At 39.7% G+C, this 23,844-nt stretch overlaps 2 protein-coding genes across 5 annotated transcripts; both read right to left on the bottom strand.

The window, feature by feature from the left end:
- Positions 1 to 17,118: 17,118 nt before the first annotated feature.
- Positions 17,119 to 17,758, bottom strand: LOC104117798 (photosystem I reaction center subunit V, chloroplastic). The gene has a single exon (XM_009628907.4). The coding sequence runs from the start codon at positions 17,674 to 17,676 to the stop codon at positions 17,233 to 17,235; it is 444 nt and encodes a 147-aa protein (XP_009627202.1). The 5' UTR covers positions 17,677 to 17,758; the 3' UTR covers positions 17,119 to 17,232.
- Positions 17,759 to 18,529: 771 nt separating this feature from the next.
- On the bottom strand, positions 18,530 to 23,691 carry LOC104117797 (WPP domain-interacting protein 1). Of its 4 annotated transcripts, none has more exons than XM_070182034.1 (4): positions 23,516 to 23,691; positions 21,932 to 22,986; positions 19,202 to 19,908; positions 18,530 to 19,008 (listed from the first exon to the last, which is right to left on the bottom strand). In XM_070182034.1, exons 2-3 carry the CDS (start codon positions 22,929 to 22,931, stop codon positions 19,211 to 19,213), a joined length of 1,698 nt encoding a protein of 565 aa, XP_070038135.1. In that variant the 5' UTR covers positions 22,932 to 22,986; positions 23,516 to 23,691; the 3' UTR covers positions 18,530 to 19,008; positions 19,202 to 19,210. The 4 variants fall into 4 exon arrangements, with proteins under 4 accessions (XP_070038135.1, XP_018633638.1, XP_009627200.1 ...); XM_018778122.3 differs by having other exon boundaries at positions 21,932 to 22,973; XM_009628905.4 differs by lacking the exon at positions 18,530 to 19,008 and having other exon boundaries at positions 19,039 to 19,908.
- Positions 23,692 to 23,844: the final 153 nt, after the last annotated feature.

Here is a 23,844-nt window from a genome sequence, read left to right as displayed (position 1 = left end):
TCCTCAAAATTCTGCCCTAGTTTTCTGATCATGGTAAAATGAAGATTTTATTAAGATGTGACCGAACCTACAGGGCTGCCTACGTATCTCCTCTTAAACGGTAATCAGGTCAAGCGCAGTTCAGTTATATCAGATGAAGAAATGTAACAATCCTAAACGTAGTATCTCTTGACTGTGTCTGAGTTGATAGGTTTTGGCCAAATTTCTCCGTCTATTTCTGCAAGTATGAGTGCCCCTTCTGTTAGTACTCGATGAACCTTTCGGCATCCTCTTCATCCATCTAGATCTGATGATATCCTGCGAAGCAATTCACAAAGGATTGAAGTTCATGCTTGGCACAGTTGTCAATCAGTATGTGTATATTGGGCAAAGGGAAATCATCCTTAGGACCTGCTCTTTTTAAATCCCGATATTCGACACACTCTGACCTTCCCATCTTTCTTTGGAACCGGCACAATGTTAGCCAACCAGGTTGGATATTCAACCATTCTGAGAACCATGGCTTTGATTTGCTTGGTGACTTCCTCTATTATTTTCAAACTCATATCTTGCTTGAATTTTCTGAGTTTTTGTTTCGCTGGTGGACACATGGGATCGATGGGTAACTTGTGAGCCACTATAGATGTGTTCAGACCGGTCATATCATCGTAAGACCATGCAAAGATGTCTTCACACTTATTCAGGAACTGGATGTACCCTTCCTTCTCTGACGGTGATAAGTGAATGCTTATACGGGTTTCCTTGACTGTTTCGGAATCCCCTAAGTTAACTGTCTCGGTCTCGTCCAAATTAGACTTAGGCTTGTTTTCGAAATTTTCCACTTCTCTGACAATTTCCTCAGGTATTACATCCTCTTCCAGATCCTCTGAATCATTATCCTTATGTTACGTTATCTCATTACATGTCACAGTCGTAGGTTCATCGGGATAGGTAATAATAATGTTATAGAGAAAAAATGTAAAGAATAATAATAAATACTAAAAATAACAATGCATTAAATAAATCTTGAAAACGTCAAACAAGTACGGCTCGATGAATTATTTCAAAAAAAATACGTTCAGAACAAAATATTGAAAATGTCTTAGATGCTCATAAAATTGCTTTTTAAAAATAATTGATGCTAATTGCCAGGCTACCCAAGAACTCGACGGGCCCTTGATGGTGCAGTAGTCCAGTTCTTGAGAACAACTCCCTTCTCCATGGTCTGAATAATAAGGCATTCCTCCTCTTCCTCCTCCTCCTCAACTATCGCACTGCAATCTATGTCTTCATCATCCAGAAACAATTTCCTTATGCCAGCTAAAACTTCATCTTCTTCGGACCCCCACATCATGTCAGCTTGATGAAATGACTAGTGCAAATGTGGTACTGGTTGTTCTAGTGGGCAATAAGGACCATGCCATGGTGGCGACCAATTCTGACACTCTTGCCAGGTATATTCATACCCAAGCCCAAAGGTTGTGCCATGATGTTTTGGTGTATCGGTTTGGTGATCCCCTGGAGATTCTTGCCGAGGCCCTTGCTGGGTTCATACCCTGTCCATGAAAGTATAATTTCTATCTTACTACTCCACCATTTGTCTTTCTCAATTGCGTTGACGCGCTCAATGCGATGGTATGTTTCTCCACATAACTTTCTTTTATTCTCGACGACCGGAACAGTCTGATTGGTATAAATGGAATTATTTTCGTCTCCATGGATGATCACTTCCTGATGGTTCCACTCAAACTTCACGGTCTGATGTAGAGTAGAAGCTACGGCCCCAGTGGCATGTATCCAAGGTCGTCCCAACAATAGGCTGTAGGTAGTAGATATGTCCAATACTTGAAACTCAACATCAAACCAGGTTGGGCCCATCTGTAGGCTGAGGTTGGTCTCCCCAATTGTGGCCCTTTGAGACCCATCAAATGCTTTCACATTCATAATTCCTACTCGTATCTCGTGCAAGCCTTTACCCAATCTTTTCAGAGTAGTTAGTGGACATATGCTGAGACTCGAACCCCCATCTATCAGGACTCTGGCAATGAATTTGTCCTCAAACTGCACTGTGATATGCAGTGCCCTGTTGTGACTTAGTCCTTCTGGTGGCAGCTCATCTTCATGAAAAGTGATCTTGTGGATTTCCAACACTTCCCCTACCATGTTGGCTATTTCTCCACTGGTGATGTTATTGGGTACATAGGCTTCATTCAACACCTTCATCAAGGCATTCCTATGCGCCTTAGAGTTTTACAGCAGTGATAAAATGGATATTTGAGCAGGGGTTTTGTTCAGATGATCAACCACAGAATATTCTCTCGCCTGCACCTTTCTCCAAAGATCATATGGGCCAGTCTCAATGACAGGCAGCTTAGAGGCGGCTTCTTTGCTTGTTCCTCCCAAATGCTCGAGTGTATAAACCCTACCATCTCTGGTCATGCCTTGCGCTGCACCTATTTCTTTCATTTTTGCCTTTCCTTTCCTTGTTGCTTCCGCAACATAGTCCCAAGGTATAGCATTAGACTTAAAAGACGGTGTAGGTGCCACCATCACGGTGAAGGGTATTGTTACTTCAACCTCAAACGGAGTTGGTGCGGCTACCTCAACTTCAATCGGTGTCTGAGTTTGTACCATGATAGGTGTGAGAGTGACTGGAGATCTTTTAGGATTATCCCCTTCTCGAATGAGTCCAATTGACCCCTCTGAGTCCCATTCTTAATCGGTCTCTATCACATTTACCCCTTCACCCATGTGATCCGGGAGAGGATTGTTATGGACATTGGGTGCATCCTCTTTTGCCTGTATGACATTGGTGTTAATTAATGTATGAATCTTATCCTTCAAAGTACAACACTCATCAATAGTATGACCCTTCATGCCTGAGTGATAGGCATATGTCTTATTTGGGTTAATCCACTGGGAAGAGTTTTCCATAGCAACAACGGGAATGGGAGTGACATAACCGGCAGCCTTTAGCCTCTCGTATAGTTGCTCTATGGGTTCAACAATTGGAGTGTATTGTCTGGGTGGTCTGCGGTCGAAGTTCGGTCTTGGATTTTTGTAATTTTGTTGGGCTAGTGGTGAGTGGTAGTATGCCGGTTGGGTATTATAGGTATGGTAAGTGGAGGCAGGTTGTTGGTATCGGGGAGGTGAAGGCTGATATGTGGGTAGAGGTGTTGGGTATGTGAAAGGAGACTTCGGACCTTGGGCTACCATTACTGCACCCACTTCTTTCTTCTTAGAGATACCTCCCGACTGTAAAGTTTTATTTGTGGCCTGAGTGCTTCGAAATTCGTCACCATTCCACTTTTGATCCCTTCTTCTATTCTCTCTCCCAGCTTGATGATGTCAGAGAACATATGGTTTTCAATAACCATCAACCTTTCATAGTATTGTGGGTCTTGAGCTCTGACGAAGAACTTATTCATCTGTTCTTCTTCCAGTGTTGGCCTTACTTTTGCAGCTTCAGACCTCCACCGAGTAGCATACTCATAGAAAGTTTCCGTTGGCTTCTTCTTGAGATTTTGAATGTAGAAAATATCTGGTGCGTTTTCTATGTTAAACCTGAATCGATCCATGAAATCGGATATCATGCTCACCTAATTAACCCATTTCTTTGGGTTATGACTGATGTACCAAGACATGACGTCTCCGGTAAGGCTCCTCATGAACAGCTTCATGCGATTCTTTCATCCTTGCCAACTCCTACAAGCTTGTCACAATACATTCTCAAGTACAACTTCAGATCACCAGTCCCATCGAACATTTCGAACTTAGGAGGTTTGTAACCTTCTGGCAGTTCTACATCTGGCTGAATACACAAATCTTTATAATTCAAACCCTCAATGCATTTGCCCCCTTCGACACTTTGAACTCTGCCAGTAAGTTTCTTGAGTTCTTCCGCCATGTTCTTGATGAGCAAGTCCTTCTCGGCAGATTCGGGTATGTATAGGGTATATTGTGGGGTGTAGGGTACGGTTTCCACATATGTGGGATTTCTTTGGTGAACTCTAAGAATCTGGGCATAAGGGTGGTCATTGGTTAAGTTTTGGGGATCAGGGGTAGGTTGTGGTACATTATGAGGAGTGTGATAAGTGGTGGTTTGTGGATATTGAGTCGGGTGGTGATGGTGTTGTGGAGGGGTAGGTACTGGTGGAGGGTTGTGGTTCTGAGGAGGTGTGGCGTATTGATGTGGTGCGGGAGGATTCGATGGTGGGTTTTGATTCTGCGTATTTTGGGCAGGTGCCGGGTTTTGGACGTTTGTGTTTTGTTGGTTGATATCAGGGACGTTTAGGGTGAGGGAAAGGTTTGCCAAGTTTTGGACCTGCTCATGTTCCCCTTGTAGCTCTAGTATTTTCTGTTCCGGGCGTAGGACCAATTCATTCTATGCTAGGGTACTCCGACCATCCGGCGTTTCAACATTTTCTGCATTGTCCTTTCTGATACCACTTAAATCGTCCATCTTTCCTTTCCCTTTGCTTCTGCCTTTAGGATCACTTGGTGGAGGAGGAGGTGGAAGACCTCTGGATCTAGTGTAATATGCGGATGATGCTAGTATGCACGAACTAACCTTGGGGAATGGGAATAAAGAAAAGAAAAGAAAAACAAAAAGGTATCCAAGTCAATAAGGAATATTGAAAGAATGCTTGCAATATTGAACATGCTTTGCAAAATCATGTAACAGATTCGTGTCCTAATTTGGGGGACCTCGTTGTGCCCGAGGTAGGCCTAAGCGACACATCGACTTGGAGAAAATTGATTCCAATAATTGTTTCATTTCATTAATACGAAAATGAATCAGATCTTTACTAAAACGACAATAATAAGAAAATTACTAATGGCATTTGCCTTATTACAATCGAAATCTAAAACTAAGCTAAAACGTAGTAAATAAAGTAAAGAACATCATTTCCTAATCTACTTGGCCCCAGAGGGACCTTCTCCATGCTTGGCCTTCTTGGATCCATCAATCAAGTTCCCCAGGCCGCGCATGTCCAATAGTAGGTAAGCCCTTGCTAGATGCCCTCCCTCATTGCCTTCCGTATTTTGACAATCTGAGAGCCTCTTCCTCATTTTCCCCTCAAGTTACATTAACCCTTGCTCCAAATATTCCAATCTTTCTGTTAATTTAGTAGAAATTTCCTTCCATTCGTTGATTGCTTCTATATCCACTTTGTGTTGTTCCAAATGCCTAGCTTCAGACTCGAAAACCCTCTTGCGCAACATCCTATACTTGACTTGTGCTTCAGCCGCGTCATCTATAACCCTATTTTTTAGATTAATCCCTGGCTTGACATCTCCCGCTATATCATCTACCAACCATGATGGGTAGAAGTATACATGGCCGACATGATACCCGTCTGGCTCGATAGTGTCTTTCTCCACAATGACCTTTTGATTCCACATATGTTGTGCCTCGAACTTGAACGGAATGATGTTCTCTTTAAAGTCTGCTTTGTACTGGACCATGTTGGAAACCCGAGGTATAACCTGCTTTCTTCCCGTTTGCCTCATTGCCCTTATAGGAGCATAAAGATAGATAACTCTTAACCCGATCAGCACTAAATGAGTGGTTTCTCTTGACTTGATGATGAACTCGCTTCTAGGGAACTATTCGAACATCCAATGTACCTTTTCGTCATCCAAATTGATGACGAAGCGTACCCAGCTCACAACACTTCTAGGTTGCGCGAACCTATCTAGGATAAAAGTCATTCTTTTTGGATGATGGTAGGCTATGTAGTCATACAATGGTTGTCACAGAAGCTCCTGACGATATTCACCTCTCTGGAAATGTTCTAATAACCAAACCTACAGCAACACATTACATCCCTCGAAGTGCCTATACCCCTGCTTGCATCGATCTAGAGCTTGGTACATTTCGGCCAAGATTATGGGGATGATAGTGTAAGTTTGTCCCTCAATTCCTTCCATTAGAGTCCTAGCGACCATGGCTAAGCGAGTGTGGATCTTCCCCCCTTTCATCGGAAATATCAGCAACCCCAAGAAACAGACAATGAACACAAAAACTCGGCGGTGTGTCCAACCCAAAGAAGTAATGGCAAGTTTATCATGGTGAAGGAGATATGACTTGCTATGCCCATAATATTCATAAAGGAATTAAAATGGTATGTATGACTTTTTCAGACAGAGTAACTCATCATTTTTCTTGAAACCCATCATTTTTAAAAAACCGCGGGGAGTGCGATTTTCTGGTACTAATAAATACGGACTATCCCATGGCAGCCTAGCGAAACCTCATATTTCCTCTAAGAGAGAAGTCATTTCTACATCACCAAAGCAGAAGATAGCTCTTTTCTCATCCCAAAACATAGTGGAGGCCTCAATCAATGACCTGTTTGGCCGAATGTCCAATAAGGAAGGTAAATTACCAAGGACCCTTTTTATATGATTCTTGTCACTAGGTGAAAAGTTCTTCCACCAATCAAGCAACAAAGGTGGGATGTTTTGGACCATGCCGAACCTGGGGACTTCGTGCTTCATTTTCTACAAACAAATAGAATTAGCCCTTTCCCCCTTCAGATTCGACTATTTACACACTAATGATCAACATATTGGCCTATTTTCTCCAAGTAATGCACATAACGTGACGGTGTCCATTGGGATTGTGAAAATCCCGTCGGACTTTGGACAAGGCTTATCTTAGCGGGCTATCACGTTAGCAACGTTCTAACCCGCACTAGATTTAACATGATACGTGTACATTTAATGTTGGAGTGAGGTTTCTAGAATGGCCTAGACTGGTACTCCCAAGTGGAAAACTTGAGAGGGAAAGGCACGGGACCGTCGACTGTACCGTTGATCGACTAGTCTACCACAAATAAGCCTTTTCAATTTAAAAGGGGAATTTTGGAAGAGCGCGGACACTCATCAAGCGCCACTATGTTGATAATTGGCACGAGTGGAGTATGATATGGAGCATGCTTTATGCAAAAATAATAACACATTTCCAAGTATTTGCATGATAAATATGTAAAAAGCAGTAAATACAGTATTAAGGTAAAACATGAAAAACATAAAAGAAAGATAAAGGAAGAAGTTAGTCCGTGGAATATATGCGAGAATGTAATAAGGGAGTAGGGACGGGAGAGGCATGATATAGCTAATGAAGAGCAGTTAGAGCAATTAAGGGCGAATAGGGAAAGAGATGTACACGTTATAACGAATTTAAGTAAATAAAGGTGGAGAAGAGAAGGGATGTGCATGTTATAACGGGTTTAAACAAGTAAAGGTGAACGGGAAAGCGATGTGCATGTAATAGCAAAATTTACCAAATAAAGATGGAAAAGGAATGTGCGTTTTATTCCACATAAGCCAAGTTCATTATGATAAGAGCCTAAGTTTCCCCAGCAGAGTCACCATGTTGTCGCGCCCCTTTTTTTCTCGCAAAATCGGGCTTCGACACGTGACAACTCTTTTAAGGAGGTATTAAAAGAGGAGAGTCGCCACCTAACAATTTTTAAGGTATGTTAGGGCACCTATTTTGCAAATGACTCTACTTTAACTAGTCAACGCCACTAAAGATCGGGTAAGGGCTCAAGTTACCTCAAAGAGAAGGTTTTAGGCACTCCTCGAGGTCCACAACTGTGGGTCTCGACCGAATTTAAATTATATGGATTAGTCTATGTGATCAAATAAGCAAAGAGAGAACAAAATCTAAGAATTTTATTACAAAGAGATCTTGAATAGGGAGGTGCAACTATTTTTCCGTTCTAATAGGGAGGGGGTCCTAAGTTTTTTAGCCTAAAGGATCACCCCATGCAACATAAATAATCTTTTGCAACCCCCTTAAGATAGGGTGTTACTCATATTATCCAGCGGGCACAGGCTATCATCTCCTGCTACCCGATTACTATGTTAAAGTCATTTACCTAAAAGCGTTTAATTCAATTCTAAGTCGTACCCTACGCGTGCACTAACCGTCCCATATCTATGGTCCATGAGATATTGGACCTCTATTTGGGTGGTTCTAGACTTTACTTAGGCTGCTCAAAATAATAAAACTAGGCGACATACAAAACAAATTGGACTTCATGTAGGGACATTTAAGGGCTCAAGTTAGCCTCCACACTTAAACAACAAATGCACGCGAAACAGGTTCTCACATTAGGCGTTAGACAACTTCGAAACTGAGGCAAATTAAAGCCATTAAGCCCTATAGACATGGTTTCTATGTGACCTTGGATTCAAACGTGCATGCAGTCTTAGATGCAAGGTGCCACTTTAAATTTATGGATATGATTTCCAAACAACGATACAGTTTAGGGGTATCTAGTATTGCAATTACAAGTTATAAGTGATTAAGCCTATAGACATGATCTCTAGGTGATTTACGCAGTGGTTGGCAGTGATAACCATTGGAAATACTCCGAATTACTCAGTTTGATCCTATGGGCATGCTTTATAATAGTGGCACGGCTAAGCAATGAAACAATGTTTGGAAAGTTCAGCATTAACACTTTAAAGCGAGTAGTAATACCCTATAGGCAGGATTTCCAACGATTAATGATTGTAGCTGATATTTTTTATACTTAGCCCCTATAAGCATGTTTTCTAGGTGAGCAATATGATAACAATAGCAAATCAATCAATTAAGGTCCTATAAGCAGGTATCTAATGAATATGCTGCAGTTATGCAAATTGAAAGAATGATCATCGACATTTTTAGTTCCTGTAGGCATGTTGTCTAGCAGTAGACTTAGGAATAAATAAAATACTTATGCTTTGATAGTAGGCAAGTTGTGTGAGTGTGTGATTTTCCTAATAGCATGATTTCTACCAGTGCACATGGAAATTAAATGGCATATATATAGCAGGTTTGACAACAAGTAGACCATACGAACCCTATAGGCGTGTTTTCTACCCTTTCTTGGAGTATATCCATTTCCCCGATTTCACTAACACCCCTAATTGTTTATTACAAAATTATTAGAGACCCAATAATGAATGTAATTACAACATATTATACAAGCAATAGTAGTAGGCCTATAGCAGGCCCAAAAGGAGATACCTAGTGTTTTCTGGGCCTTCAACAAATGCTTTCTTCACAAATAGCTTGCCCAGATCCCAACATGGGCTATATTCATCAGCACAGCCCAGAAACTATAGAGGAACTCAAACCAAACCAAACAGCCACAGATTGATCATATGACCCAAACATTGAATCATACAGAAACCACTTAAACAACCCAATTTACATAGTCAGTAGATAGAATGAGGAAAGAACTGAGTGTCAGAGACAGGTAAGGTCTCAGTAGTAAAGAGGGTGGCCAAAGAACCCCAAATCCTAGTGCGTCAGAGTTCACAAGGGTCTCAAATGGACCCCGAGCAGTGTTCAACTAGGGAGGTCAATAGAGAAAGTCTTAGTGTCCTTGGCTTTCAGCTGGCCAAAGAGTGATAGATTCAGAATAGTGTAGGCAACAAATGAGAGTGAGAGAACAATGGTTAAGGGACAGAATTTGAAGAGATGCACTTATATTTAGAAATAAGACATAGAAAAGTTGTCTAAAATACATAACATGCTAGTTGAGAAGGTCAACAAGACTTAGAGGCAGATGGCTATTACAGGTTCAACACTTAGCAAGAGATAACACATTGGTAGAAAGCACAATGAGAGTTAGAGGAGAAGCAAATTTCCTGAGATCACAAGGTTAACATACAAAGGTGCATAATACCAAACAGGTCTAGGTAGGGCACTAACTTAAAGGGTTAAAGCCTAAAGGTCCAAATCATGCTGAATATCCTCCATAACACCAGAAAGCAGACATGCCAATTTATCACTAAGACAAACAGTCTCAAATATTGTAAGGAAACACAGATTAAGATAGCCATTCTAAAGTTTCAAATAATCACTAAAGGGGTAAGGAATTGAGGAAGCCAAAGACATGCTGAGTAACACAATAGCAGGGGAGCAAGTCATAGATTATAACACATTATAGATGTGAGGCAGTCATTGCAGGAATTCAAAGTAGAGTAGGAAAGCAAACTCATGTCAAACAGTAATGTAGACATTCAAGTACCAATACATTAGGCTAAATGAACTTAAGAGAGTCTAAATTATTCAGGTGAAGCATATTCAAATAACATATCTCAAAAAACTGGAGATTTTAAGTAAAAGGCCAAATGCTAAAGAGGTTCAAATCAAAATACGAGTGCAATGTTAGTAAATTTACACGTAGAGATGGTATAAGAGCACATTTAGGTCATGAAATTCAGAGGGGTGAATATGCAGGACATGAACACAGAAGAATGAAATAGTAAAGCCAAGAGACTTACCAGTTATCAGTTGAATAAACAAACAACAAGAAAGAAAAAATTCCACAGTGCTCTAAATGTCAACAAAGAGCAAGAACCCAGATTCTTGGTGCGCCAGAGTTCCCAAGGGCTTCAAATGAACCCCGGACAGTGCTCGCACTAAGAAAAGTTGAAAATCAAATCTCGGTGGCCTTGGCTTTCAGCCGGCCAAGAATCTGAGTGTATAACAAGAGAATAAGAGAACAATAGAGTAATCGCTTTGATTTTTAGTGAATCTGGGTGATTCAAAGTCTGTCTCAAAGGGGAAATGGGAGGTTTATATAGTAGAAGGAATCAAGCAAACAAACAAGTAAAACAATCAATCAAACATAAAGATAGAAAGAAAGTACCATATGTTATCAGTAATGGAATGGATAAAAGGAAAAGTATAAAATTTCGAACCCTAATTCGACAGAAATCAAGGAATCGACCAAAGGTTTTTGGTGAATCGGCTTATATCGTCTTGCCATGAATGTATATAGACGGAATAATGATCAGAATCAAAGGTTCAAACCACTTTGGTTCCATCTCAGGAGGTCTTGCTTGCCAAACTTAGGCAAGCACCTAAGTAACACCACAAACGGACGACCAGTACCAAAGGGCTTCAAACATGGTAAAAATATAATGGTCGAATCCCATTATCAGTGGGATTAGGAGAGGGAATTAAGGGGAGGCGGCTAGGGTTCTTTAGAAGAGAGAAGGGGAGGTTAAGAGTGTTTAGGGGCGGCGGGTTAGAGGGGAATGGGTTAGGGTTTCAGGTCTAGGGTAATTAAAAATGGTGGTGTGATTGTAGACCGTTGATCTTGAAATATCAACAGTCGAGATTAAGGGATAAGCGGGACGGGTCATTTGGAACGGGTATCAACCGAGTTAATTACTGGGGTCATTTGGATTGGGCATTGGGGGGTTGGTCCAGAGATTTGGGGCTTGTTTGGTCCGAATATTGGCTCAAAATTTGGGCCAGCCTTTAAATAAGAAATTAAGGAAAAATATTTTAATAAAATAGTTAAATAAATTATAAAAATATTGTTTATGCAAATTAATACCTTAAAATAATAGTATAAGATTATAAAAATGTAAGATATTATTTTGACCCTGAATAAAATGACAAATGTAATACAATTGTAAAATATAGGCTATTATTGCGAGATTGTACAAATAGCCTGAAAATACTAATATAATTATAACAAATAGAGTAAAATACCATAAGCAAATATTATAGATGCAAAATAAGGATTTAGGTAATTGAGTCATCACAAAATAATTTGAAGGAATAATTAATAATTATTCAAGCAATTTAAATACAAAAAATCAATTTAAAAGCTCTAAAAATTATTGAAAATGATAGAAGATGCTCATAAATCTTGTAAATTAAATAATGATGCAAGTTAATGTTTTGAAAGCATATACGCTTATTTGCAAAAAATATGAGGGCAAAATTGGGTATCAACAAACCCTAGGGAGTTTAGATTCCACCTTGTCTTGTTGACAAACTAGACAGGTGCGCACGTATACCTCGATGTCGTCCCGCATCTGAGGCCAGTAGTAAGACGACTCAATCAGGGCCAATGTGCATTTTTTCCCTGGATGACCTACCCAGGTAGTGTTATGACCCTCTTTCAGCAGCGTACGCCTGAGATTTGCCCACTTGGGCATGTACACCCTTTTGCTAGTGGTGTATAGGAGACCGTCTTCTTCCCAAAATCTTTGATTCTTGCCTTGACTGGCCAAGGTAAGAAGTTTCTTTGCTACGGGTTCATGTTGCATGCCCTCTTTGATGGTCTCGATAATGCCACTACTTGCTGAGCTAACAAAGGTTGTCAGCACTATTTTGCGACTTAAAGCATCGGCTACCACGTTAGCTTTCCCTGGTTTGTATTCCACGGTGTAGTCAAACTTGTCTAGGAAATCTTGCCAACGAGCCTGATTGGCGGATAGCTTCTTCTGGTTCTGGAAGTAGCTAGTTGCGACGTTGTCGGTCTTGACAATAAAATGAGCCCCCAACAAGTAGTGACGCCATGTCCTTAGGCGGTGGACTATGACCGTCATTTCCTTCTCCTGGATAGTGTAACGCCTCTCGGCATCGTTCAGCTTTCGACTTTCGAATGTTATAGGATGGCCTTCTTGCATCAATACTCCTCCTATAGCAAAGTAAGACGCATCGGTCTGAACTTCAAAAACTTTAGAGAAATCAGGTAGGGCCAATACGGGCTCCTTGGTGATGGCTGCCTTAAGTTTTTCAAATGCCTCCTGGCATATGTAGCTCCATTTCCACTCCTTGTCCTTCTTCATCAAGTCAGTGAGTGGGGATGCAGTAGCCGAGTAACCGAAGATGAATCTCCGATAATAGTTGGCTAAGACTAGGAAGGACCGAAGTCTCGGTACCTTCGTTGGAGCTTCCTTGTTCTAGATAGCTTCCACCTTGTCTCTATCCATCCGGATTTCCCCATGGCTGATGGTATGCCCGAGGAACTATACTATGGGTTGTGCGAAGCTGCACTTCTCACGTTTTACGCATAGATCGTTCTCCCTTAGTACCTTGAATACCCTGCGAAGGTGATCCGCATGGTCTTCCATGTTGTTTTTGTAAGCCACAATGCCATCTAAATAGATGACAACAAACTGATCTAAAAAGGGATGGAACAATTTGTTCATCAACATACAGAATATTACAGGAGCATTGGTCAACCCAAATGGCATTACCAACCATTCAAAAGCCCCATAGCGTGTGACGTAAGTTATTTTGGGCTCATCTCTGTCGGCGATCCGCACTTGATAGTAGCTCTTCCTCAGGTCCATCTTAGTGCATACCTTGGCCTGCCCCAAGTGGTCAAATAAATCAGCAATCAGAGGGATGGGGTACTTGTTCTTCACGGTGACCTTGTTAAGGGCCCGATAATCAATACACAAGCGCATGGTACCCTCCTTCTTCTTCTGAAATAAGACATGAGCTCCGTAAGATGCCTTGGATGGACGGATATGGCCAGCCTTTAGCAATACCTTGAGTTGCTTCCTCAATTCCTCTAATTCCGGGGGTTTCATGCGATAAGGCGACATGGAAGGTGGCTTTGCCCCTGGAACAAGTTCGATATAATGATCAACATCCCTTCGTAGTGGCAATTATTTGGGAAGTTCTTCCGGCATCACATCCTTATTATTTTCAAGGACTTGCTCAATGCAAGGAGGCAATAATACTGCCTCAAGGGAGTTCTCGACGATTCGCGTCAAGGTTGCAAGAAATATTGGTTCCCTTTTCTTAAAACCTTTCACAAGTTGCATCGCGGACAGATGCATTCCATTTTGTGGCACCCGAAAAAGGGGCACAATGCACGAGCCTCCGGGATCGCTTATATAAAGCTGGTTGAGATGCGATGAGATAAGCGCATTGATCTCATACCAGAAATCCAATCCCAATATGATATCAAATACGTTCATGGGGGCAACGGTGAAGTCCGTCAATCCCTGCCAGCCTCCTAAAGCAATGTGCATGTTAGGATCAAAGCCATGAACGGTAGTGGGGAGGGCATTGACGGTCTTCAACAGCGTGTCGCTGGATACAAAAACAAGTCCAAGATCCCTAGCTCGTTCCTCTGTCACAAAATTATGTGTCGCATTTATGTCCACCATGATGTGCACGTCTTTGCCGTTCATCTTGGCATCGACAAATAATGATTCATGCGTCCTCACACGAGGTGGTTAGGAAGCAATAGCGGCAAGGGTCATGTGGTTGATTAAGGCTATATGATTGAACAAGCCCACAACTTTGTTCTTCCATTATCCCGCACCATTAGCTGGTGCTCCATGCTCCTCGGGTTGCTTGCCAGTTGGCGCAGCTGTTTGTCTTTGCTGCTGGTGGGCTACAACTATTGCTTCTAGTTTGCTCAGTGTAGGGCAAAATCGAGCAACATGAGAAGAGTCTCCGCAAAGGTAGCAAACATCCCTTTGAGCACCTCATCTCTTCTTCTCCTCATAATTCTTGCGGAAGTGGGAAGAGTGGTTGTGGTTGCCTCTGTTCTCGTTGCTCCGGTTAGGAACATATTTGCCTTTACCTCGATGGGTGTCCGTCTTGGGAGCAGCAGCAGCTTGGCTCCAGTTGTTATTTCCCTTAGACGCTCCGGTCCGGAAATCTGACAATGATTCGGCTATTACAATAGCCTCATCTACGGTGTCGATATGTCGCCTTTGCAACTCTTGTTTGGCCCAATTCTGCAGGCCATCCAAGAAACTGAACAATAGATCCTCACTGGTCAAGTTGGGGATCTAAAGGGTAAGTTTGGTGAACTCCTTCACGTACTCACGGATGGAGGATGTTTGCCTAAGCTCCCTTAACTGTCGGCAAGCCTCGTGCACTACATTTTAAGGGTAAAATTGTTATTTTAGCTCCTCTTTGAACTGCTTCCATGTATTAATGGAGCATGTTCCTTTCTCCATATCTGCCTTCTTCCTCCTCCATCAAAGCATGGTGGTGTCATCCAGGTACATGGCTGTCATTCGGATCTTGGCAGCATCACTCGCTATGCTCATATGTTCAAAATAAGCATCTAATTGCCACAAGAAGTTTTCCACGTCTTGAGTGCTTCTTTCACGCCGAAATTCTTTGGGTTTAGGAGCCTCAATACGAGTTTCTCGAACAGTGAAAGGACTACACCCGCTGGCTCCTGTGGTCTCCTCTAGACGCAGTTTTAAAGCCTTAACTTCTGCCTGCAGGGTAAACAAAGCCTCAGTGAGCTTGAGTTCAAGGTTGGTTAACCCTTCGTCTTGCTCCTGAATGTTCCCTTTGACTTCGCCAAGTCCATCAAGGGCAAATGATTCAAGGGAACATAAATTGTTTTCGGCGGCGACAATACGACGGTGCAAGGCCGTCAGACCAGTTTCTACCAAAACCACCCTCTCATCGAGAGTTCTAGTTTCTGAAGTTTCGGGTTCCACGTAGGATAGAAACTCGCTATCGAGTGGTGGAGATGCGTCTCTGACCCTACTTTTGTCGCGCTTCCTGGCCATACCTCTCTGTACTTCTAAGTTCTCTTCAACGTGGGTTTCTTCTACGTTGCTATATGAGTTCTTAGCCATGTAAGAACCTAAGCTCTGATATCAATTGTCACGGGGGCGATTTTTCAAAGGCAGCGTGGGATAACCCTATGAGCAAAATCGCTATCTAAGGCTTTAGTCCTAAAACAATGAACAACACAAATGGCAAACACACGAAACAAGCAAGAAAGCATTGAAAGAAAGAGACTAAGATATGGGAGGCAAGTGCCATTTTCTGTTGTATTTATCAATTATCTGTTGCTTACAAAGAATGAGCCTAATGACTATTTATAGAAATCAAAATGGCTATACAAGGGGAGTGGTTGGCAGGGCTGGCAAGGCTGGCAAGCAGCCTGGTGCATTCCAGCCTGGCAAAGTTGGCAAGCTGCCTGGTGCATTCCAGCATGGCAAAGCTGGAAAGTCAGCTTGGAGGGATCCTGCTGTCAACTATGGCCCAGAATATCAAAGATACTCTTTCACTTTCGGCTGTTTGTCCCTTGGTGTGCTGACTTTCGGCCAAAGATACCTTTTGATGGCATCTCATGATTTTCGTGAGGCCTCAAGTATTTTCCCACTGATGGTTGTCCGAGATTTGAGCTCGGGTAAGCCTCGTCGTCACTGAAATTGCGGAAAATTAATAGGTGTGATGGTGGGGCGGTGCACTAGGCAACTTTCTCGCTGATTAATAACTTAGTAGCAATGGTTATGCAGATATTATTTTTCTGTATTACCAAATATCATATTATTTCAAACGAAAATTTATGTTAGAATTATTTTTAGTAATGAGCTCTTCATAGAGATTATAATACACATATTATTATACGGTAAACACAATTACACGATATAGAGATACAATTATGTGGTGATTTATAATAAAGGAACTACAATGCAAGAATTGCGTACCAAGTCTTGAACCCGTTCTACTAATTAATGGATGTATAAGTTCTATTTAAACAAAAATTTAAAATTTTATTAAAAGTCTTACGATATAAGACACCCATGATTTTCAGTTTTACTTAATTGCAAAGTTACTAATTAGTCTGTGGTACTTTTACTGATACACATATTCTTCTTTTAAGTTCTATCACTCTGAAAATAATATGGAGGTCCCTACGTGAGTTATACATATATTATTATAATAACCTAAATGATAATTAAACATTATGTTATTAATGCATAGCTTTATGTCGGATTTATTTTTTCTTATGCAGAAAACCGATCTCTCACGACTTACTCCAAAGATTGCAGTCCCCTACTCTGAAAAGTGAAAATAATCCAACAAATGTGCTAAAGAAAGGTATAAAAGGGCAGCCCGGAACATAACACATTCTATGTTCATGCAATAGAAATCATTTTTCAACAATTAGTATTTTCAATTCTATACAACAAAATGAAACAAATAAACACATATGTTAGCTCGTCAACAGAATTAAAATTGAAGTCGCTGCATTACAAACAAGGCTTATTATATAATCGATGGAAGAGAAATCCACAAGATAACCTCTCTCTTTTACTATTATTTTTAACTAAAGTTAGAGGTAAAAGTTACTCAAGATTAATTATAGGGATAGCCAAAAATTGCAACGAGTTTAGTTTCGAGATAATGTTAAGAAAATGGACAATAAACATAACTCAACTTCAAACGCTAACGAATGAGGTCAGGGCTGGAGCTAACTCTTTCGTTACGGATTCGGCTGAACCCAATAGTTTTGGTCCAAGTATTTATCTTAAGAAAATTATTGAATATGTATAAATTATTAATTTATAACTCATTAACTTTAAAAAAAAACTAAAATCTTGAACAAAGAAATGAAAGTTTGTACTTTGTAGTCATAATTTTGCCACTATACAAGCTTATGCTACTGCATTACAAACAAGGAAATAGAAATCAACAAGAAGACTCTTTCTCTTTCAACCAAAGAATTTAGGATCATATCCATTGCTAGAAGTGGCAAGAATATAGTAAGCAACAATATGACCAATTGAGCCCCAAGCAAGAACATCAACTATGTTGAAACCAACAGGGTCATTAGATTTAAGCAGACTAACATATTCTTTAGCTCTGGAATCACCAGCTTCAAAATGGCTCACTCCATTTTGCTCAGGCAACCCTTGTTTGGCCACATTCTCTCTTTGGAAATTGAAGAAAACAAATCTTCCCAAGAAAAGTGATAGTCCTGTGCTCAAGCTAATAACAAGAGATGTGTTGAGCTCGGCTTTAACACCAAGATTGCATCTTTTCTTCATGGGTTTGTAGGAATTGACCTTAGTGTTGAGAAAAACACAAGAATCAGTTGGTTTGTTGAGAGGTCTTAGACCTTGAAATGTTGGTGTAGAGAACAAAGAAGAAGCCATGATTACAGCAGAGTTTTTTTTGGAGAAGAGGAATTGATCTTTAATTTGGATATTGGAAATTGGAAAAGTTCAAAGATGAGGTTTATACTCACTAAAGGCTTTGGGAGAAAAGAGATAGATTTTGTGAGGATGGGAATGAGGCAAAGAAAGATTTTGGATGGTGAGTTGGCTTTGCTTCATTGGTTTTTCTTGGATCACAGATTCTTGCCCCAAACATAATCTCTTCACTTTCCATAAACATTTACACAGTCGGATCTTTTAAACAATCAGGTTGTAAGTTTATCATAGATAAATTTCTATGAGAAACATTACTGCTCCCTCCGTTCATTTTTACTTGATACGTTTTGATTTGCATAATTTACCATGCTACCCATATTAATTAATGCATATTTTATTGGATTTGAAAAAATGATTTAAAATGAATAATAAATATCGTAGGTATAACAGGAAAATCTTGATATGCGTAAAGTGACAAGTAAAAATAAAAATCTATTTTTAATATACATGTCAAGTAAAAGTAAACGGAGGGAGTAGATATTTTGATAGAAATAGTAACTAACCTGCTAAAATAAGTTAAACTATATTAAGTGTTAAAGAATATCTAGATTGTTACTGTATATAACTTAAATCCTAAAGTAATATGTGAAACCAAATGAACATAAGGATACTCAGAGAGAAATTGATTACTAGTAAAAAATTTCATTTAAAAAATTCGATCTAAAAGATAGTAGGTGCGACAAGGGGTGGCAAACGGGTGGGTCGGATCAGATATGGGCGGATCGAGAAAGGGTAATGCAAAAAAAGAGACATATTATCTTATCCGACCCATATTTAATACGAATAAAAAAACGGATTAACCGGCGAATAATATTGATATACATATTATCCATGACTTCTTGAATATGATCACTTTTGGAAGAATTCTTAATCTCCCACCACCACTAGGTGTGATCGTACTCACTGTTTAGATGGTACATTCATGAACACTTGAACCACTTGATGCAATGTTACTTGATCAATAGACAATGTTAAATTTTACGTGGAGATTATTTTCTTTACTACTGCCAACCAAGCATCACATAAACTTCGAGTGTTGCTCCACCCTGAGTGGAATAAAATGAATTTCTTTTTTAAAAAGGGAGAAAAAAAAAAGAGCTATTGTGAAGCCTTATTAAAGGTGGAAGCAGCAAATCGCTTATACCGAGCTTCCCACCAACAGCTTTGCTTTGTAGTTTTAACTCTTTCTACTGGCGCAACATTACTGGAGGCTTCTGATCAAAAGAACAAGATCTACTGTGTTGGAGTAACACTGCCGGGTAGCTCTACAACAACCTGATGGTCAACATGAGCAAATCTCAGAACTTATGAGCCACCAAATAATTGTTTATATTTATCATTGAATTCAATATCGACTTGACAAAATGGAAAGTAGGTGTATCCTCTATCTATGAACAACTAAAACGACCTAATCAACGTTCATCGTTGCTTTATGTCGAAAATACAAGAAAAAAGGAAAAAGGCTCACTTCTCAAAATTATGTCGGTACAACTTCAACAGCATCAGGTGACATCTGCAAAACATACAGTCCAAAGACGATAACCAGCAATACCAACTGTATCAAAAAATAGGAACTATACTTGCAGACTCCCTTTTGCAGCTCTCGTGTTTTTTTAGTGCTGGCCACATCATCACAGTAATTTGCCAAACTTTCAGCCTGTGACTTGAGCATTGCAGTCTTCGTTTCTGAATCACCAAGCTTCTTTACCATCCGTGCTTGTTCTGTAGCTAATATCTTCTCTTCTTCCAAGAGGGTAACTTGATCAACTGCTACAGCTCTCAACGTTTGGATTGTTCTCGATATTGCCAGATACTCGATTTCAGCTTCAATATTCTGCTTAAAGAGGCCCTCAAGCTCTCTTTCAGTGTCCTCAGTACTCTGGTGCAAATCATTTCCTGTTTTCTTTTCTTCCTTCTTTGAGTCACTACTTAAGATGGCTTCCAGCTCAGTAACTCTGGCTTCCTTTAACTTAAGCAAGTCTGCTTCCTCATTAAGCTTATTTTGCAACAGTATGACATTCTGCTTTAAGTTAACCACTTCAGACTCCAATGAGTTAAATGAATGTTGCACACCATTCCTGGATTGTGACTGCTCAGATGTGCTCAGTCCAGGAAAATCTGTGTCATCTGAACTGAAATCTGAAGGTATGCCAATATCTTTGAATTTCTGAATTTCTGCAGAGAAAAGAACGTAAATTAATTAATATCAGATAATGATATTTCAAGGAGTAACTGATTTCTTCCGTAAGTATATTGGTAAGTAAAATACACGAATATGATCCACAAGATACATGTAAAAGAATTGGCTACATATCACACAGTTAAGAGGGAATAAACAGCTAGAGAAACAAAAACTAAAAGTGGTCTAAAGAGCTCAAGAACGGTACAAGATCATCATCCCAATTTGCACGCCTTCCTTGGACCAAAAGCAGGTAAAGCTTAAGGACATATTGGCCATTAGGAAAGCAAGGGAATTGGTCCTTAAGCTTTACTCGGTAGTGATTCATAGAATAAGCGGCCAACAAGTCTTTCGCCAAGATAAAAGCCCTTTCGGTCCATAAGAAAGTCAGGACAGTATTTATTCGAATCAATTTACCATTTGTTGTTTCAAAAACTTTAGATCAGATTTATGTTTAATCTGTTGACTTTAAGGAGCATAGAATATTCTGATCACGTTGCAGAAGAGATCTGGTTTAGACATTCATTCAATTTCTTAATCCTTCCTCTTTATAGAATTAATTTAGTATTATGAGAATTCTGAGAGAAATTTTTCATTTTGCCCTTGATTTTATTTATCCATCTTCTTGATTGTTCTGCAGCTTTGCTATTGATACAACTCAAAAACCCAACCCTCCAGATATTCTTTGTATTCTGGAGTTCTTACTTTTTACTCCCTCCGTTTCAAAAAGCATGAACCTATTACTATATGGGGGTTCAAAGAAAGTTTTCTTTGACCATATTTTTTGCAACTAGTTTTTAAATATTTTGAACTGTTAATAATTGTGTTTTATAGTACTTTTTATGTAGTTTTTAAATATGTAAATTTTATTTCAAAAAACATAAAAAATCTATGTCCAAATTCACACTGAAAGTTAGTCAATTTCACCCTCGTACTCCGAAAAGGTTCAAACAAATTGAAAAAGAGGGAGTATTGTCAATCACCAAGGTAACATTTGTGGGAATGGAAAACTAACAGAAGAGAATACTCCAACTCTCCGAGGCATTTAAAACCCCTTTTTTATTGATCAGGACATTTTCTTACCCAAATCTGCCTTTAACTTCGGCTGGAAAATAAATGCAGTTTTAAGTCCCCTATGTCAGCCACTACACATTCAAACTCCTTATCTTCCACACCAACATTATAGGCTATTCATACTATCAATTCTCCAAATTATCTACTCCCCAACCTTTTTTTTATTATCAAAAGAAAAACACAACATTATAACTACCGCGAGTGCAAATATTCTAGTGCTAAAACTACTCCATTTCTTGAGAAAGCCAACAGCGTTCTAGTAGTAAATAGTAGTAACACATTTATCCACCTTCAATGTGCAATGTCAGAATTTAGCTTAATGAATAGATATCAACTCCTTAAAGAGTATAACCAACACTTACTGTACTAGCTACAAACAATGTTAAATGATTACCTAATGCAGAATGAAGAACTTAAAGGCATGTAAAAATTTCTTCAATAAACTTTTTTTATTTTGGTGGCATGATCTTGAAGCAATATATGCATCATAGCCAATACCAAATATAGAATAAAAATAATTAAAAATTCTTGAAGAAGAGTGGATCTAGCCACACTCAGATCCTTCTACTAGGTACATAGCCATTAAGATTATCAATACTACATGATTGAATTTCATGACACTACTGTCGCCTCTTCCTGCAACAATGCCATTCCTAAATTCTAGAACAATGACCAAATTTGTCAAAAACTGAAGCTCAAACTTTGGGGGAAGAAGGGGCGCGTGCCCGCGCAGTGGGGAGGGAGAGGACATTACACATAACTATGCAATAACTGCCACCTTTCTTATCCATTTCTGAATTTGGAATAAACTTCTGACTAAAAAGAAACCTGCTTCACGCAATATATTGAAGAAGCAAAGAAGAAAATAGAAATCATAATCACCCAAAAAAAAATCATACGAGAGAAGTATATATTCGAATTGTTCAATGAAAACTGAAGATCTACCTCTTTCAAGTTTTTCCTGAGCAGCTTGAAGGGTGAAGATAGACTCCAGCAGAGGATCATGATCTGTGGACGACCCCTGGTTCTCACTCCTCTCTTCTTTAACATCCCAGGGTGATTCAGCAGCTAGATCTTCTTGAGTTTCATAATTCTTACCATTTCTTCTGTCTAGACAAGTCTGAAGATCCTCGCTGACTGGCCTTTCTCTGGCAAGAGCTGCATCATTGAATTGTCCATTATTCACTGACATTCCATCTTTAATACCATTAATTGTTACATGATTATTACTCTGCATACAGAGAAAATTGGAGCTCTGTGAGTCAGACTCCATGCTGGAAAGAGAGTTTTCCTTCTCGATTTTGACCCTTTCTCCTCTAGGCTTTTTACTAGTTTCAGCTCGACCCTTTCCTTGATGAGACTTCTGAGCTAAAGAACTCATTTTCTTCCCACTCAGACTCATCTGCCCATTCTTATCAGGCACATAACCATAGACCACAGGGGATTCGTGCCTTGCTTTTGGAGCACTGGCTGCAGTCGAAGACCTACTACTCCGATCCTCACTGTTCTCCGAGTCCGTGGCACCAAAAATTAGAGGCCGATCAGCCAGCCCAGGATCACCAATTACACCAAAGGCATCAACTAGAACACCAGGGCTCCTCAATAGTGCATTTGTTGAAGAAACAGATCCATCACTATTTTGGATTGCTCCAGCAGACAAATGCACAGGTTTTGCGGAATTTGCAGCGGCGTTCGACAAACCACGCTTCAACAACTTACCACTGTCTGTGTTACTATCCCCATCCTTGTTCGATTCCCTCCTGATCCTTCTCCATTTCTTCAAGCCAAACCCTTTAGATATCGGTGAGGATTTCACAGGGGGAGGTGAATCCACTCCCTTACCTTTAAATTCATTCGAAATAGGGGTATTAATCTCAACAATACTAGACCCATTGTTTTCAACCTTGTTTCGATCAGGATCATCCAAATCTTGAAGTGTGGTCATTGCTTCATCATCTTCCACAAAGTCAAGCACTGATCTTTTGATCTTCCAAGTCCCACTACAAAAAAAAAAATCTAGGGCTTTAGCCTTTTGGACAACATGAAGAAGAATCAGATCCAAAACGAGAACAAACAACCATCATTCCAGCTCATGGGGACCGAATATATCAAAATTCTCTATTCAATGAATGGACTTGAGTTATATACACTGGCACTGTAAAGATCAGTGGACTTGTGGACTTTAACCTATTATAGCAGGTTAGTTATCATTTTTACCAGATTATCAATTAATGCTTATCAACGGATTTACCTGCAATTAGGCAGTAAGTGACCTGATAGTGAAAAAATTATTTACACAGTTAGTACATACAACTTAAACTCTAAATGAATTACATGGCTTGGGTAAATCCCAGCTAAAAATCAACATAGTCGCGAAATCAAATTTGTTACAGTAACGATAACTAGTTGGATTTAGCTAAAGGAATCATTAATATCTATTATGCTCAATTTAGAACAAAAAATTAATTCGTTATTGGCAAATCCGATGTAAGTAGATTTGATTGTAGTAATTAAATAAAATTAGCGCACCTTTTCCTCCATGATCGTGGATTTGCAGAGAATGGAGATGAATTTAGAAGAATATGGAAACCCTAGAATTGATGTGGATTTAGAAATTTATAGCCACAAAATTCTCAGAACTAACTATTTGGGGGAGAAGATCGACTTGGGGAGGGGGGTAGATCGGGTCGGGTTGGGAGTAGTTAATAATTCTTATCTTTTCAATGATTTAATTATATGAACATAGGAAGGAGTCAGAGTGTCAGACTAGTCACAACATTTTATTTTTATTTTCTTAACTAGTGACATAACATTTGAGTTGTGATTTTATTTAATAACCAATAAATCCTCGAGGACAA

Source organism: Nicotiana tomentosiformis, chromosome 8, assembly GCF_000390325.3.
Source record: "Nicotiana tomentosiformis chromosome 8, ASM39032v3, whole genome shotgun sequence".
Taxonomy (NCBI): Eukaryota; Viridiplantae; Streptophyta; class Magnoliopsida; order Solanales; family Solanaceae; genus Nicotiana; species Nicotiana tomentosiformis.
The sequence above is the reverse complement of the archived record's forward strand: the minus strand, read 5'-3'. Positions and strand labels throughout refer to the sequence as shown.

Coding starts and splice junctions, on each gene's coding strand:
- LOC104117797 (XM_018778122.3), bottom strand. Junction 19,909..21,931: donor TCAGGAAAAACTTGAAAGAG/GTAGATCTTCAG, acceptor TTTTCTCTGCAG/AAATTCAGAAATTCAAAGAT.
- LOC104117798 (XM_009628907.4), bottom strand. CDS start 17,676: ATGGCTTCTTCTTTGTTCTCTACACCAACATTTCAAGGTCTAAGACCT.